At 35.8% G+C, this 13,994-nt stretch overlaps 1 protein-coding gene across 6 annotated transcripts in view; it reads left to right on the top strand.

The window, feature by feature from the left end:
• The window catches only part of RAPGEF2 (Rap guanine nucleotide exchange factor 2), a 182,998-nt gene that overhangs the window by 85,739 nt on the left and 83,265 nt on the right, over positions 1 to 13,994 (top strand). For 4 of the 6 annotated variants that reach the window (XM_021536559.4, XM_021536560.3, XM_021536557.3 and 1 more), the window contains exons 5-7: positions 8,938 to 9,013; positions 11,163 to 11,330; positions 13,975 to 13,992. In XM_021536559.4, coding sequence (XP_021392234.3) covers positions 8,938 to 9,013; positions 11,163 to 11,330; positions 13,975 to 13,992 — 262 coding nt within the window. The remainder of the gene's footprint in view (positions 1 to 8,937; positions 9,014 to 11,162; positions 11,331 to 13,974; positions 13,993 to 13,994) is intronic. The other 2 variants (XM_021536561.4, XM_021536558.4) reach the window with 1 other exon arrangement.

Here is a 13,994-nt window from a genome sequence, read left to right as displayed (position 1 = left end):
TGTCTTTATTCAAACCATTTATTTATTAATTTATTTATTTGAAAGAATAAGATAAAAAGTAGGTTAGGAAAAAGACCTTTCATCTTTGAATGTTTTCCAAGATAAAACGATATGAGAACTTCTAATTTAAAACTAAAATAACGGTAATTTTTCCCAAAGAAGGATCTATTTCCAGGTGTGCTGATGAGGTACCTGCCTTTGAGCTTTCTGTTCTAGATAGGTTGCAGAGCTGAACTGCTGCAACAAGCTAAATTTGTTGTTCCCTCTACTAGTAGGTTCCATTTTTGTTTGTTTATATAATGGTATATTTAGTCAGTGAACATAGATCTTGAATTCAACAGAAATTTTCTTTAGTGTAGTGTATATATAAAAGAGTTGTAAAGGAACACTAAGTGGTATTCTTGTCTGAAAAGCAGTCAGGATCACCTGCTACTATAAAGACCCTGAACATTTACCCTTTCTACAGTAAATTTTCAAAACAGTTTATTATTCTTAAAAGTGCTTTTTCAGGTGGGGTTTTTAACCATTTTTCAGCTTAATGCTTTAGTTTTGATGTTACATTATGAAAGATAAAGTGAAAAGTAAGAAATGTGAAACTGAATAAAGTTACTTAATTTTTCTACCTAAACTAGGCAAACTTGATACCGTATTCACTCTTGTAACCAGGTAAAATTTTAAGTTAACCTCACTTTTCAAAACAGTAGTCTGTTCTAAAAGAAAAACTGTGTGAAGATCACAAATTACATGCTTCAGGGTTGACTGAGAGGACTTTCTATGGAAGCAAACCTCTAGAATTTAGCTAATTTCAAATTATTCACTGTGTGTTTTCAGGACCTTCTTTTGAAGTGCTTTCAGTAGTCAGCTATAAATTAGCAGATTACTGCAACCTCTGATCTGGGTTGCATTTGCATAAGAATTAAATCCCTATGAGCATTACATAGATAAAGCACTATAGTCTGTCATCTGTAAAGATGCTAACTAAAAGTGTTCAAAATACTGAAGAGGTTCACTGATGTTTCCAGCTGGAGTTTTAAAGCATTAATTTACTATAAATGTGCTTATTCTATAGTTTTAATGTGATCTGTTAGTCATCAAGCATTCTCTCTCTCTGCTGGGTTCTTTGCACCCTCCTGCTGCAGCAGCAGGGTTATTATCCTTGGCACCAGGATTCCTCTTTCCCCACAGGCAGCGGGTGGTTTGGGTTCCGAGTCAAGCAGGGAGCTGCAGTGATGTCTGAGGCTTTTTTCTCTTGTGAAACACCCCTCCCAGGTATTATTAAGTGACATGTACTTAGCTGTGATATTGCAAGTGAGTCCCTTCCCTGACACATGAGCTGCTGTATCTGAGGCTGTAAACATCTAAGCTATCATATGACATTGGATGAGCCTAATCATCCTTATCCATGGTATGCAGTGAGCTCATGTCTCCAGGATTTGCAAGTAGTGACAGTTCTGCAAAAATGCCTCTTCAACTTGCCAGCATCTCAATTTCCTTTTCAACTGAAAACCATTTCTGTAAAGTGGCTACTTGCTTTAGCTGAAAATAAGAAGAAGCTATAAATAGAATAACATTGTAGGAGTTAATAAGTTAAAAGAAATAAAACCTAATCTAGTTATTATTTTGATGTGCAGATGACCACTACATTTTTATTAAAAGAAATAGTTGTTACAAGTCAAAAGCAGATTGGGCTTCCCTTGCATCTTTACTTGCTTTTCCTAAAAGACAGGCACTAATTCAAATGAGACTCAAAGAAGTCAACCTATGTTCTGTATAATGATTCCCTGTCTTTTAGTTGACAAACTCTTTCTTTCATGGCTTGCAGCGTGCAGCTCTAAGCGTGGGGAAACCCGCTGCTGCCTTCCCCGCTTGCCTCATCCCCAGTGGAGCGCTGTTCACGTTAGAGTGGCTCTGCATGCATGACAGGCTCTGCCTTTTTTTCTGAGGGGTCAGAAAATGGCCATGCCAAATTTAGTTTTCATCAGAGCACTTATGTGTTCCCCTGGGAATGGCTTGTGCATGTACACGAGCTTCTTAATTGTAGCTTTCTTCTTTTCCTTGGCAAGGATGAGTTGGATGCAGGTCTGGGCTTCAGAGCACACTGATGTGAAACCCAGCTAAACCTAGCTTGGCTAGAATAAACCATGAGGGACTGATGCTTTTCATTCTGATCTGCACATACCAAAATGAAATATGGTGGTTCTTAATGGAAATGATGTATGAGGAGAAACTTGACTGAATCCCATATTATCTCTCTAAATGACAGATAGAAAATAGTCTCCATTTTGTTTCCCACCTAGACGTCCACTTACTACTGCTCTATATTTCATCAAGGAATTCAGTGCGACTGGTTGGCTTTACTACTAAATCTAATTAACATTTTGATGTTGTTGCTAACTGAATGTTGATTATTACATCAAGATTTGATTTGGGGATTTTTTTGAGACCAGACATTGTGCTCAGATTTTTTCCGTATCATCAGATAATAATTGATGAAGTGATTGAAAGCAGGTGCCTGCCATGACTGCCTCAGTCGTGGCACTGCTATGAGGAAGTGGAGTGTGCAGGTGGGACATGCAGCACATGATCCATCCAATGGGATGGGGACTCCTCTCTGCTCTGATATTAAGAATTGGATGATAGAGGGAAGATTGGAAATGAAGTGGATAGCACTTGAATATAAATGGTGATGGTAATAATCGCATTTTCAGGGTGAGGGCTGCCTAAGTGCAAATGAAGACACTTTGGCTTACATAACCTTAAATTCTAAATATGCTTCATGCAATAACTCTGTATTTTATTTTGGTAGTTTTCTACGATTCTCCTAAATGTAGATGTCAATTGAAGCACTGTAATTTTCACAAAAAGCGCTTTGAAGTATTGGGTTTATGTAACTTAAGATCCATTTTGATCATGAATATGTTAAGAGCTTGAGAAACTGAACTGAACTGTGCATAGCCTTGCCCTTATGGATTTATTAATATACAGTCTTGAACAGATAAAGATTGGTTGTAGTGAAGGTGGGAGAAGGATAATGTTTAATCTCCTTGTTTATTTAGATGTTCTGCATTGGAAAATACTGCACATCAGTGATCTTAAACACATTGTACTTCCTACTTGAAAACTTGAGAACAAAGAAAGTTTTTGAGTATCTTGATTTCTAGAGTTTTGGCATAAAATATTTCAAAATTCATACATTGCATTTATACTTTAATTATATTGTAATTTTTTTATCAAAAAAACCCTCAAAATCTTTACAGGACTCATTTCTTTGCATACATATACCTTATAAAAGTCTAACAACTTGAGAAACAAGAAAGTTTGCTACTTGTATTTTTCCTTCCATTACAACTTGTCTAAATAGAAAATTATTTTTGATTCAGAGCATGTGTCAATTAAATAGATTTTATTCTCAACCAGCAACTTTGTTCAAAATATTGCAATTACATATTCATAAAATTATAACAGTATTATGACCATATTTTCTGGAGCATTTTTTGTGAGACTTAGAAATAGTTTTACTAAAATCTTAAGCTAATGTAAGGTAGGGAATATCAAAAGAAATAAAAGTTGATTACATTGTAGAGGAAACCCTAAATATTGTCTGTCCTTTTGGCGAAATAATTGTCATTAGTGAAATTCAATTTTCTATGTGAGTGATCTTTGATTTTTAATAGGAAAAAAGAAAAGGGCTTAACGCTGAAAACTCTTTTCTTGGTGCTGTGAGGTTTCCTTCAGATTCTGCATCACTTTTGATGAATGCATTTACATTCCAGTGCTGAGAAATAACTTTCCATTTGGGAGCTGGGTTGACGTGAAAACAGGAATGTGGAGGCCCAGGGTGAGGGGACAGGGCTGAATGCTGATAGAGAAACGTTCCCTCTTCAGTAGCTGCTGCCTCTCCTGAGAGCTTTGAAAAGAGCATCTGTGTGAGCGAGTATGAGGATGTCTGGGGGCCTGGGGAGATGGATGGGTCGTGTCTGGAGAAAACTGCCTTGTCCTCCAATGTCACAATGATAAGAGAAAGAATAGAGCAAATCACTTCAATACCTGCAAGTTTTTGGTTGTCTCTATGCGTAAGTGCTTATAAAAATGCATGTTGCTTATTGCTTTAGATATTTCATTTAATTGAAGTACTTTGTTGCTTTATTTTATTAAAATACGCAATCTATCAAATTTGAAAGCAAAATCTATTAAATTTGAAAGGGAATAAATGCAGACAATGGTCCTAAATTATTCTCTTGATATTTGTTAGGCATAGGCACATTTAAATTGCTGTAGTTTCATAATAGTGAAGAGTTTTTTTAATGAAAACTGGGAATGTAAACTTGGGAAACATCGAAACTCTTAATTTTCATTTAAAACTTGTCTTCTGTTAACAAGCATGAAACCTGAAAACTGATACCTCTGTTCTTTAGCCAGCTACGTATGTTTTCAGTATAACAAGTTGTAAGCTGAGAAATGTATGTAGTAAGATACACTTATGGATAGGGGAACTGTCATCTCTGATCAGTGTAAATTCAATTTAAGAATGCATTAAAATCTGAATGAAATTGTAAACTACTTACATGGGTTAAAATACTTGCTTTTAACACACAGTGAGAAAAAACATTTTTTTTAATACTAATGACTTTATTTGGAAATAATAGTTTTGAATAGTCAAGTGGGAAATTAGACTTTTGTCAATTGTTTAAAGGAAAAGTATATTTAGGGACAAATTACTTGGAGAAAATACCTGGATGTCCACTATAAAGTGGATTCCTGTTAATAATATTTTTATATATCTTTAGGTAGTTGTTTGGGTTGGGGTGTGTGTGTGTGTTTTTTTTTTTAAAGGGGGGGCAGGCTAGTTGTTGTTTTTTAATTAAAGTAGGTTTATATATTCACATCATGCATTTGGTACTCTTGTGGGAATACAAGTATTGTTGTTGATAGCATACTGTGATAGAAAAGGACTCCAGAAGTGAAATTATATCTAGGACAGGTACTGAGGAGAGCATCTGTGAAGCCTAATACTTGGGGAATGTCAAGTCAGAGCTTGTGTGGTAGAAGGGAAGAAAAGTGTTTGAAAAGTTGCTGTAAAAAGGTTCTCTGGGGAATTTAGGTGAGGCAGTAATATCCTGACCAGGCAGCCCTTCTGGCTTTCTAAATTACTGTTATAACTTCTGCATCCCATATTGTCAGCTACAATGGCAAAGATACCTTTAAACTGCCTTATCTTCCTTTGGTGAAATTCTCTTAGGCACATCACTGATTTAGAGAAAATAGTTGCAAACCTGTGATTCTTTCAGATGTAACATTGCCTTAATAGTTGCAAAAAAACTATATTTAGGAATTGAAATTAGTAAGGCTTAATAAGACAATTTTAATTTAAATGGAATGTAATGATACAACCACATGTGAAGTGTGTATAATGTAAAATTCTCTACTGCATTTTAAAAACAAAAATGAGGTTTAAGCCTATGCTCTCTGTATGCACAGGCTTATCTCAGCCTACAGTAAGGGAAAAGAAGTAAATTTGTCAAATCCCTGATCTATTGAAACCTGCTAATAAAGGCTCTCTAAATTTTACTTATCTAGTTTGTGAGAAATCTGACTACTCAAATGCACTTTCTATGGCGAGTCTGGCATCAGAATTTTGTAAAGAATATTGTTTAGTCAAAGTTACTGAAATAGATCTGATATTAAGAAGATAATCATCATGTGTAATATCTAACATCCCACAAGCCAGCTTACATGCCTGCTCATGGTGCTTCATATGAAGTTCTTCTGCTGGTATTTCAGATAATGGCTTGGGTTGGAATTTAGAATTATTTGAAAGATCAGATAATTCTAAATCCCCTGCCATGGGCAGAGATACCTTTCCCTGGACCAGGTTGCTCAAGAGCCCCATCCAACCTGGTCTTGAACAATTTGAGGGATGGGGTATCCACATCTCCTCTGGTCAACCTGTTCCAGTGCCTCACATGGTTATAATAAAGAATTTTATAAAAGGTTTTACATTTTGGACTTTTTAATCAGCTCAGTAAACAGACTGTATCACCTCTTGCTTCTTCTTATTGCAGGCTAATGTTTCAAATTACATGTTTGCAATTAAATTGAGTTTGTTTGGTGGCTTCCTCTACTGAGTGGCTAGTTACAGCAGCTAGGCATTTTGGAGAAGACTGTCACTGAAGTACTTCTTTGTTCATCTTTTATTTTTGCTCCTGTGGGAAACTCTGGTAAATTAATTCAGATAAAACTTACTGACTTTGATGTCAGTCTTATGAATTGAAACAGCAGGATGAGCAATGCCCCAAGATGACAGTTGTTTCTCAGAGCTGCATGTCAAACAAAAACCTGTGTGCGAGTGTGGTTCTGCAAGAGATGGTATGCACTGCTGTGATGGATTTCTACCACTGTCGGAGATGGACAGTTCTGAAGTGCCCAGATATAGTGGACAGTAACAAGAGAGTTCCCTAATTTTCACTGATTATGCTCCTTCCTCAGTGGTGATGAATTTTCACCAGAGATTGGAAGTCAGGAAGTTTAGCTGGTGTGGCCATCTGAGAACTGAAACGCTTGAAAGGTCATTTAACTTTCTCGTGCCTTGATTTACTTCTCTTCTTTCTTACAGCACTTCACAAAGTTTTGAGTTTGTTTACAGCCCGAAATGCCTTGTGATCTTTGGTCAAAGATAATATACACATGTGATGCACTGTCTGCTCTGATAAATTTCATGCTGTCATAAGATTCTGAATAGTCCAGGAATGGTGTAGTTATTTGCTGTGAGAACCAGTGTGTTACTTGGGGGCAGAAATCAAGAATTTTCTTTATAGTAATGGAATTCATGCCTTCTATCTTAATATGTTGACTACTTGTTCTCTGGTGCTAAAAGGTGAAATCTAAACAAGTTATTCAAGAATAGAAAAGCACATCCAAAACACAGCTTTTTTTTTACTCTGTTTGCTAAAGCTTGAAACTTTGGCATGTCAGCAGTGATTAGCAACAGACAGAAGCTTAAAGTTGATACTTACAGACAGCAATCGAGGAGGGAGAAAGGTAGAGTTGAAAAGTGTATATGCATTTTTTCTTGAAATGAGTCCTTGCTCTGAGGCTACAAAAATGGGTTGGCAAAAATACAGCAATATGTGTTTTCAGAGTTGGAAGATAATATTTTTGTGTGCTTCCAACTAGAATATCAAATAAGTTGATTTACTGATCACCATTTTTTGCTTTTTCATTTTCCAATCAATGAGTTGATTTACTTTCTCCCTTCTTTATCCTCCTTTCTGTTTCGAAGGAAAAATTGTGTTATGAATCAGACTATTGGCCAAGAAAATAAGTTTTGACACTAGTACAATGTTTTAATGAATCAATAAGTTGCTTTATTTTCTGGTGTCTTTAAGAGCAGTTGAAATTCAAAATGGTATTGTAAAGATCCCTGTGCTTTGTTGCTGGACTGTAGGATGAAGCATGTATTTGCCTCCAGGAAAATAAGCATTTTGTCCAGAGACTTCTTTATTGAATATATCTTTCAAGAGGCCTAGTATTCTGGAAAATTTTTCCTATTGTAGAAGTCCCATGTACCAGTAAATGCGATTATTATTTTGATGAATAAGCACAGCTGGCATTTCTTTTCAATATCTGACTGCCTTCTTTTTGAGCCTATAAATGTGCTGTTGTCAAGAGATTAGCCTTTGGGGTAGCAGTTAAATTGTTCATTTCTACTAATCGCCAGGCGGGACAGGAGCATGGATATGAACTGGCTAGATAGACTGTTCTGAATGGTGTGTGAACTGCAGTTTGTGAGTTAGGAAATAAAGCTTAAAACAGTTATCTTGCACAAACACTGTAGCTTCAGTGTGTTGCCACATGCCAGCATTGGTTAAAATACAGATGTTGCACTTTTGTTGAGTTTGGTTTGTTTTTCAAAGTGTTGCCCTGGGGGCTTCAGACAGGAAGGTTTCCCAAATCTGTTGCACAGTGCAAGTGGAAGAAAGGGAGAGGCCAAATAGTTACATTGGCTCTCAGCTATTTTAGGGTGGATTGGTTACAGCAAACTTAGAGGTGTCCTGAAATTGCAGTCATTTTGGTGTCTGTCCTGCTGTCCAGTCTGGAATGGGAAAAGTCTGGCATTGACCTGACATTCTTACCTGGAGGAAGAATCACACACCCTGGAAACAAACTTTAGCTGGCTGCCTTTCTTCCACTCTGATGGTGTGTGAATAAAGATCTAACTGTAGAGGTCCTGGATTTCACTGAATTATGTACTGCTTCTCTGGTCTCCACCTTTACATCTGCACTTTGAGGATTCTTTGCAGTGAACCCTGCAGGTGCACAGATACTTCTAATACGGGCAGAGCACTCCAAAAAACCAAAACAAAAAGCTTTCAGTTTTTTCTTACAGGGAATAAAATAGTATAATGTTTAATTATTCCACTATGATGAGACCGTCTCATGAAAGGCCAGAACAACCTTTTATCCTCATCTATTAATTTGGGAATACACTCATCTTCCTTATTCTATTAATTAATTTTAGGTAGGAAAGAGCTAATTGAAGTTGATTAGCATTTTAATTCTTTCTTTGGTATGCCAGTTAGCTTTTGTTAAAGAAATGCAGATAGCTTAGGTAACTTAATACTGTAATGGCAGAAGATACTAGATCAAACTCTCTAGTGCACTTCAGAATCAACTGTGCCTCTTCAGTAGACAGCTCTTGACTGACACTTTCTTGATGTTAATAGACTTATTTAGCAGATACTCTTAGGGAACTATGTAAATACAAAACAGACAGCTCTCGGTGTCCTTGGGTCTCAAGCACTATGCATGAAACTTGTATCTTGCACAGGTATGTATGTTTTTTCCCGGCTTTACAATATCTGGCTAAGATGTAAATATGCTTATGAATTCTGTTATAGTTCTGATTTCTTTTCTAACGGAAATATTTTTGGTTTTCAGTTTTGGCAAGCGTTCTGCCGGCAGCTTCAGACGTGGATGTGAATGCATTGTTTTAGAGCCATCTGAAATGATTGTGGTAAGAATATTTTCATTCACTCGCTTTCAAATTTTGCAGACCAGCTTTGGTAACACTACAACTACCAATAAGACTTATGATTTTCTGGTTTCCATATGATCTTTTAATAAATATAATATGTCATACCTGTAATTTATATTGTTGTTACATTTACTTTTTCAGATTTCTTGTAAAACAGAAGTTTTCTTTTTCTGGCAGGATAGTTTTTGTGTGTGTGTGTGTGTGTTGTTTTTTTTTTAAGAGCTTTATTGTTATTATTATTAAATACAGATGCTTTAAAGTATTAAGCTCAGGTAAGTTTAAGTAATTAATGTTTGAATTAAATTTAATCTCAACCATCTCAGGTTTTTAAGAATAAATCTGAATGTTTTAAAATTCTGTCAACCTTCCTGGGTGAAGGTGAGGGTATTTTGTTAGCAGCATCTGCTGTAGTCCAGTGGTGGAACATTGTCTCTGAGGGTTCACAGGCTTAAAAGTTTTATTTGACACCTCAGGGCACATTATCTGAACAAATGCAAGATTAGTGGGCTAGTTTTTTTTCTCTCTATCACAGAGATACAGATCTGTTCATAATACAGGCATGACAATTATCTAAGCCATATAGATAGCTTAAATATAGACTGTGACACTAACCATTTATTTCCTAAAATGTAACAGTGTCTGTAAAACTTGTGGAAGCTTGGGAAAATGCGGTATTACTTTAGGATTGTACTTGTTTATTACCAGTTTGTGTAACTTGCTTCTGACCATTTGAGAAACAGTTTGTTGTCCCAGTTCTGTTTTCTAGAAGTATACCATTTCACTGGTTGTAGCTGTATGAATATCTGCCTATATCACATGCATTCCCTTTTAAGTTATATGGAAGAGTGGTTTAAAGATAAGTATTGGGAAAGGAGATGACTAAACAACAAGAATTTTTTTTTGTTTGGTTCATAATGTTAGGTCAAAGGGAAGTGTTTGCCAAAAAATGTAACCTCTACAATTCTGGATTGAACACTTCACTCAGGCTCTCAAAGGAATAATTGTACTTTGAATAGAAAGAATCCTATCCCAGAGTTGTTTGAGTTCACAAGAGGTATAGCAGGGTGTGAGTGTGAAGGTGTCAGATGTGAAACAGATTCTCCCTGCAGAGGGGGTGAACACTGCCTGTTCTTCTGGTTTACCAGGGACTGTGCTCATCCATTTGAGTTAGTGCACTGAAAGCTGTACTTTGTCACTTGGGCTGACTGATGTGTGACGCTTCTGACACGGATAAGCTGCAAATTCATAGGAGCATTTTGTCTAACATTTCCTTGTTGAAAAATGTGCAGGAACCTTGCGAGGTGCCTCATCTCTCATTCTGAGGGATGGAATTGAATGACAGGAATTAATTGAATCCCCCTATATAGTCAATGCTGGAAACTGTGATTTTTTTTTTCCTGCATTTCCTCATTAGTCTCAAATAGCTTGAGTAAGGTTTCTATTAGTAGTGTAAACACAGAAGAGGTGTTGATTTTCAGCCAAATTACTGCAAAAAGATCATTCTCCTCTGGGAAAACCAGAATTAGTAGTTCAAATATTTTCATGGCAACATACTGTTGTATAGTATTTTTCAAACTCTGTAGACAGTGAAACTGAGAAGACTAATTTTATACTAGGATATACCTAATAGGTATTTTTTTATTCTCCCTGTTGTTGTTTTGAAGAGGGTTTTTTAAACACATAAATCCTATTATGTGGATATTATTATGCCTTCAAAATATTTGAAATAATAAAACCAGTTCTGCCTGAAGAGTGAAGCTTTTGCCATGGATCAGTTAGGGAAGATGCTGAATAGATGTCAGTAGGGAATCAGGCAAGTGTTCTCACACACCAGTTTTCTTCTGTAATGTATTGATTGGTGAAATGTTGGTATTTGTGCAATCTTAAGAAAGGGGTGAGGAAGGGAGAATTTTTCTTCTGTCATTTTTGGAAAGTGATCATATTCTGTGATCCTTTTCATATTAATGTTGTTCTACTTTTTCAGTAGTGGTTTCACACTTAGTGCTGAAAATGCAGCAAAATTAGAGCTGGCTGCTGGTTTTTTAAAATAGGTTTTCTTCTGTTTCAAACAAGAAGAAACATTTTTCTCTCTTGTGGGGAAAGACACACTCTCTTGCATCTGTTGTAGGTTGATTACATGGAAGAAAATGAGGAATATTTCCAGCGTCAAGCATCTCACAGGCAATCTCGAAGAAGGTTTAGGAAAATCAACCAGAAAGGGGAGCGGCAAACAATTATTGATACTGTTGATCCTTATCCTGTGGGGAAGCCACCTCTACCTAGAGGCTACCATACGGTAAGCTGTCTGTATTTATGGTTCACAAAAATACATAAACAGGAACAGTACTGGCAATAACACAGTCAAAATGCCTAAACTTGATGCTATCTTTCAAGTGTGCTTCTGTGGGGAGGTTTCCCTTCAAAATAACTGTGAATGTGGCTCCATCAGTATGTGAACATGTGTGTTGCTTGCATCTTAGTCCACAGTTGAAAGTAAGTTTCTTATGGCTGTGAATGTTGTGTATTATTTTTTAATGTTCCAATCATTATGGGAAATTGTTAAGGAAATTCTGTTTTCATTTCCTTTTCTATTAAGTAACAGTAGAATTAGTTTAGTGTACTGTGTTAAAAGGTCAGTGAGTGAAGCACTCATTCACATATGTGATAACAAGTACAGGTGTTGCCTGAAATGGACTGTGCTGCATTGCAGTGCACCAAATTGGGTTAAATCTGTCATTTCTTTTTGGAATCGAGAACTGAAATGTAAAATTGAAATTAACTTCTTGTGGTATTTGCCCTTTATACTTGGACTTTAGTGAGCTATATAGTAGGCCCATCACAGAGGAAATAATTTGGTCATTTTTACTTGATTGCTTTTGGGGGTGAGGAAGGCAATGTATGCAAGTTTCCAGATTTTCTCTTGAGATGAAAATAAACTAATAATTAAAACTTATTCAACAAAATCTTTTATATGGCTTTTAAACTGAGAAAAGTCTATTAGATTAATATGTTGGTTTTGTATTCATTACAACTGTGAGCAAAATACTGGAAAAGCTGTTTGTCTTTGGCTCTCATTTACTTGTTTAAGCCCTAAATCTGGTAGAACCAGAAAAGCGTGGGCATAAATGACTTTGCATGTTTAATCTCACTGAGTTCCATGGGCTGAATTTTGTACAGTGTAAGCCATATACATATATATTTGCAGGATGAGAGTTTTAGTGGTGTTAAAATGCCATCTTTGGTACAATGCAGTTGCTAGCTTTTTCAATTTTTCTTTCCTTACCCTTTATTCCTTGACTTGTTTGCCAGTTCACTGTATATTCAATGTGTGTCTGTAAGTGTGTAGATGTTTGATTACATCTGTTAATTATACAGGCTTTTCCTCATGACTTGAATAATTACATTTTATGCAAACAATTTGGTTTTATTTATACAACAGCTTTTAATGGTTGAATTTTCAGTGCAGTTTTAATTGCTTCTAAATTTTAGGTGAATTGAGCCAGTTTACTTAGTTTGAAGATAAGAGATTTTACTAGCCAGTTTTTGGAGAAAAAAAAAAAAAAAAGAAAAGTGGGACTGTACTTTGTAGGAATTACAGAAAGAATTACTTTTGTTCATATTATTTAGATGTGTGTGTTGTACTTAGCAAACAGTGGCAGTGTGATTTGTACCTAACTCTGGAAGGGCAGTATTTAGATTACACAGTGCCATTTGCATTCATAGGTCCTTGCCTGTTGTATAAATTTCACGTTAGGTATGCCTGATGAGTTTTTCTAAGTTTAGCTGGTACTAAAAGCAAAAGTCCATCCTGTGCTATTCTGTTGTGCAAGTTCATAATGGTTTTGTGTATGTGCTGGGAAATCCATTGCAAGCGAGATTTCATATTGAGATGGAAGAGATTGCCAAATAAACTGTAAAATTTACAATAATTATAGTAAAATGTTGCTTTTCAAAGAGTAATATAATGCTTATGACTGGCTTTATTATTTTTTTTCAAGGCAAATAGAGTCAAAATAGCTCAAATTAATTTTACAATGTAGTTAAGACTTTCCATGCTGGTCCATTTCCTCCTATTTTTACAGTATTTGGTGATCTTGTAGACATTATTTCCTCATTCACTTCTAGCAATGTTACTTCTATTGCTTTAACCATACATGTTACAGGCTGCGTTGTCTTTTTGCCCTTCTTATTTTATGTCCTTTGACCTCATTTTATTGGTCTTAATTTCTTGAAAAATTGACTGAAAAAAGCAGGATTTTATTTTGAAACTCATAGGAATTTATGACCTATTATAGCACATATCTTGTGGACTTGTTGCCCATCCATTCTTTGGTCAGCATCTGTCAGGGTGTTGTCTTTGTTTCTACTTTTAAAATTTTTGATAAAAAAAGGACAGAAGCATTAAATTGAAAAAGGATTAATATGATATAATTTCTTCAAGTTTGTGCATGTGTTCTAATTTAGGTGTTACATACATGAGACTCAAAGTAATAAAGCTGCTTCATAGTATCCTTGAAATCTTCACAATGTGTAATTTTCTTATATTCTGTTTTACCCTAAATCCATAGAGTTAGCGTGTAGAATTATTATTTTGGCTGTTGATAAATAATTATGCTTTATTTGCAGTATACTATCTATGCTTTTCTTCAGAAGGTTCAAACAGTATTTTCTGAAGAAAGTTTTCTATAGCATAAAAGCAGAGAACAAAATGCAGAGGTGAAATGCAGATGCATGGTGTGCTTTTTAAGAATTAGGAATTAAATGCAGTGCTCTGTTGCAGCATGGCTTTCTGCAGTAGAGCAAACTTCTATGGGATGGCGGACCCTCATTAACATGATTTTAACATTCTCTTCATAGTGGTGGAATGTACTATGGCATGTCTGATAATGTTCATCTTTTCCTTTCCTCCTATATGGCATTCATTTCATTTTGGCTCACAGGAATGCACTAAACCTCAGGT

The sequence above is a fragment of the Lonchura striata genome, chromosome 4 (genome assembly GCF_050655825.1).
Source record: "Lonchura striata isolate lonStrDom1 chromosome 4, ASM5065582v1, whole genome shotgun sequence".
Taxonomy (NCBI): Eukaryota; Metazoa; Chordata; class Aves; order Passeriformes; family Estrildidae; genus Lonchura; species Lonchura striata.
This window is presented reverse-complemented; position numbering and strand designations above follow the sequence as displayed.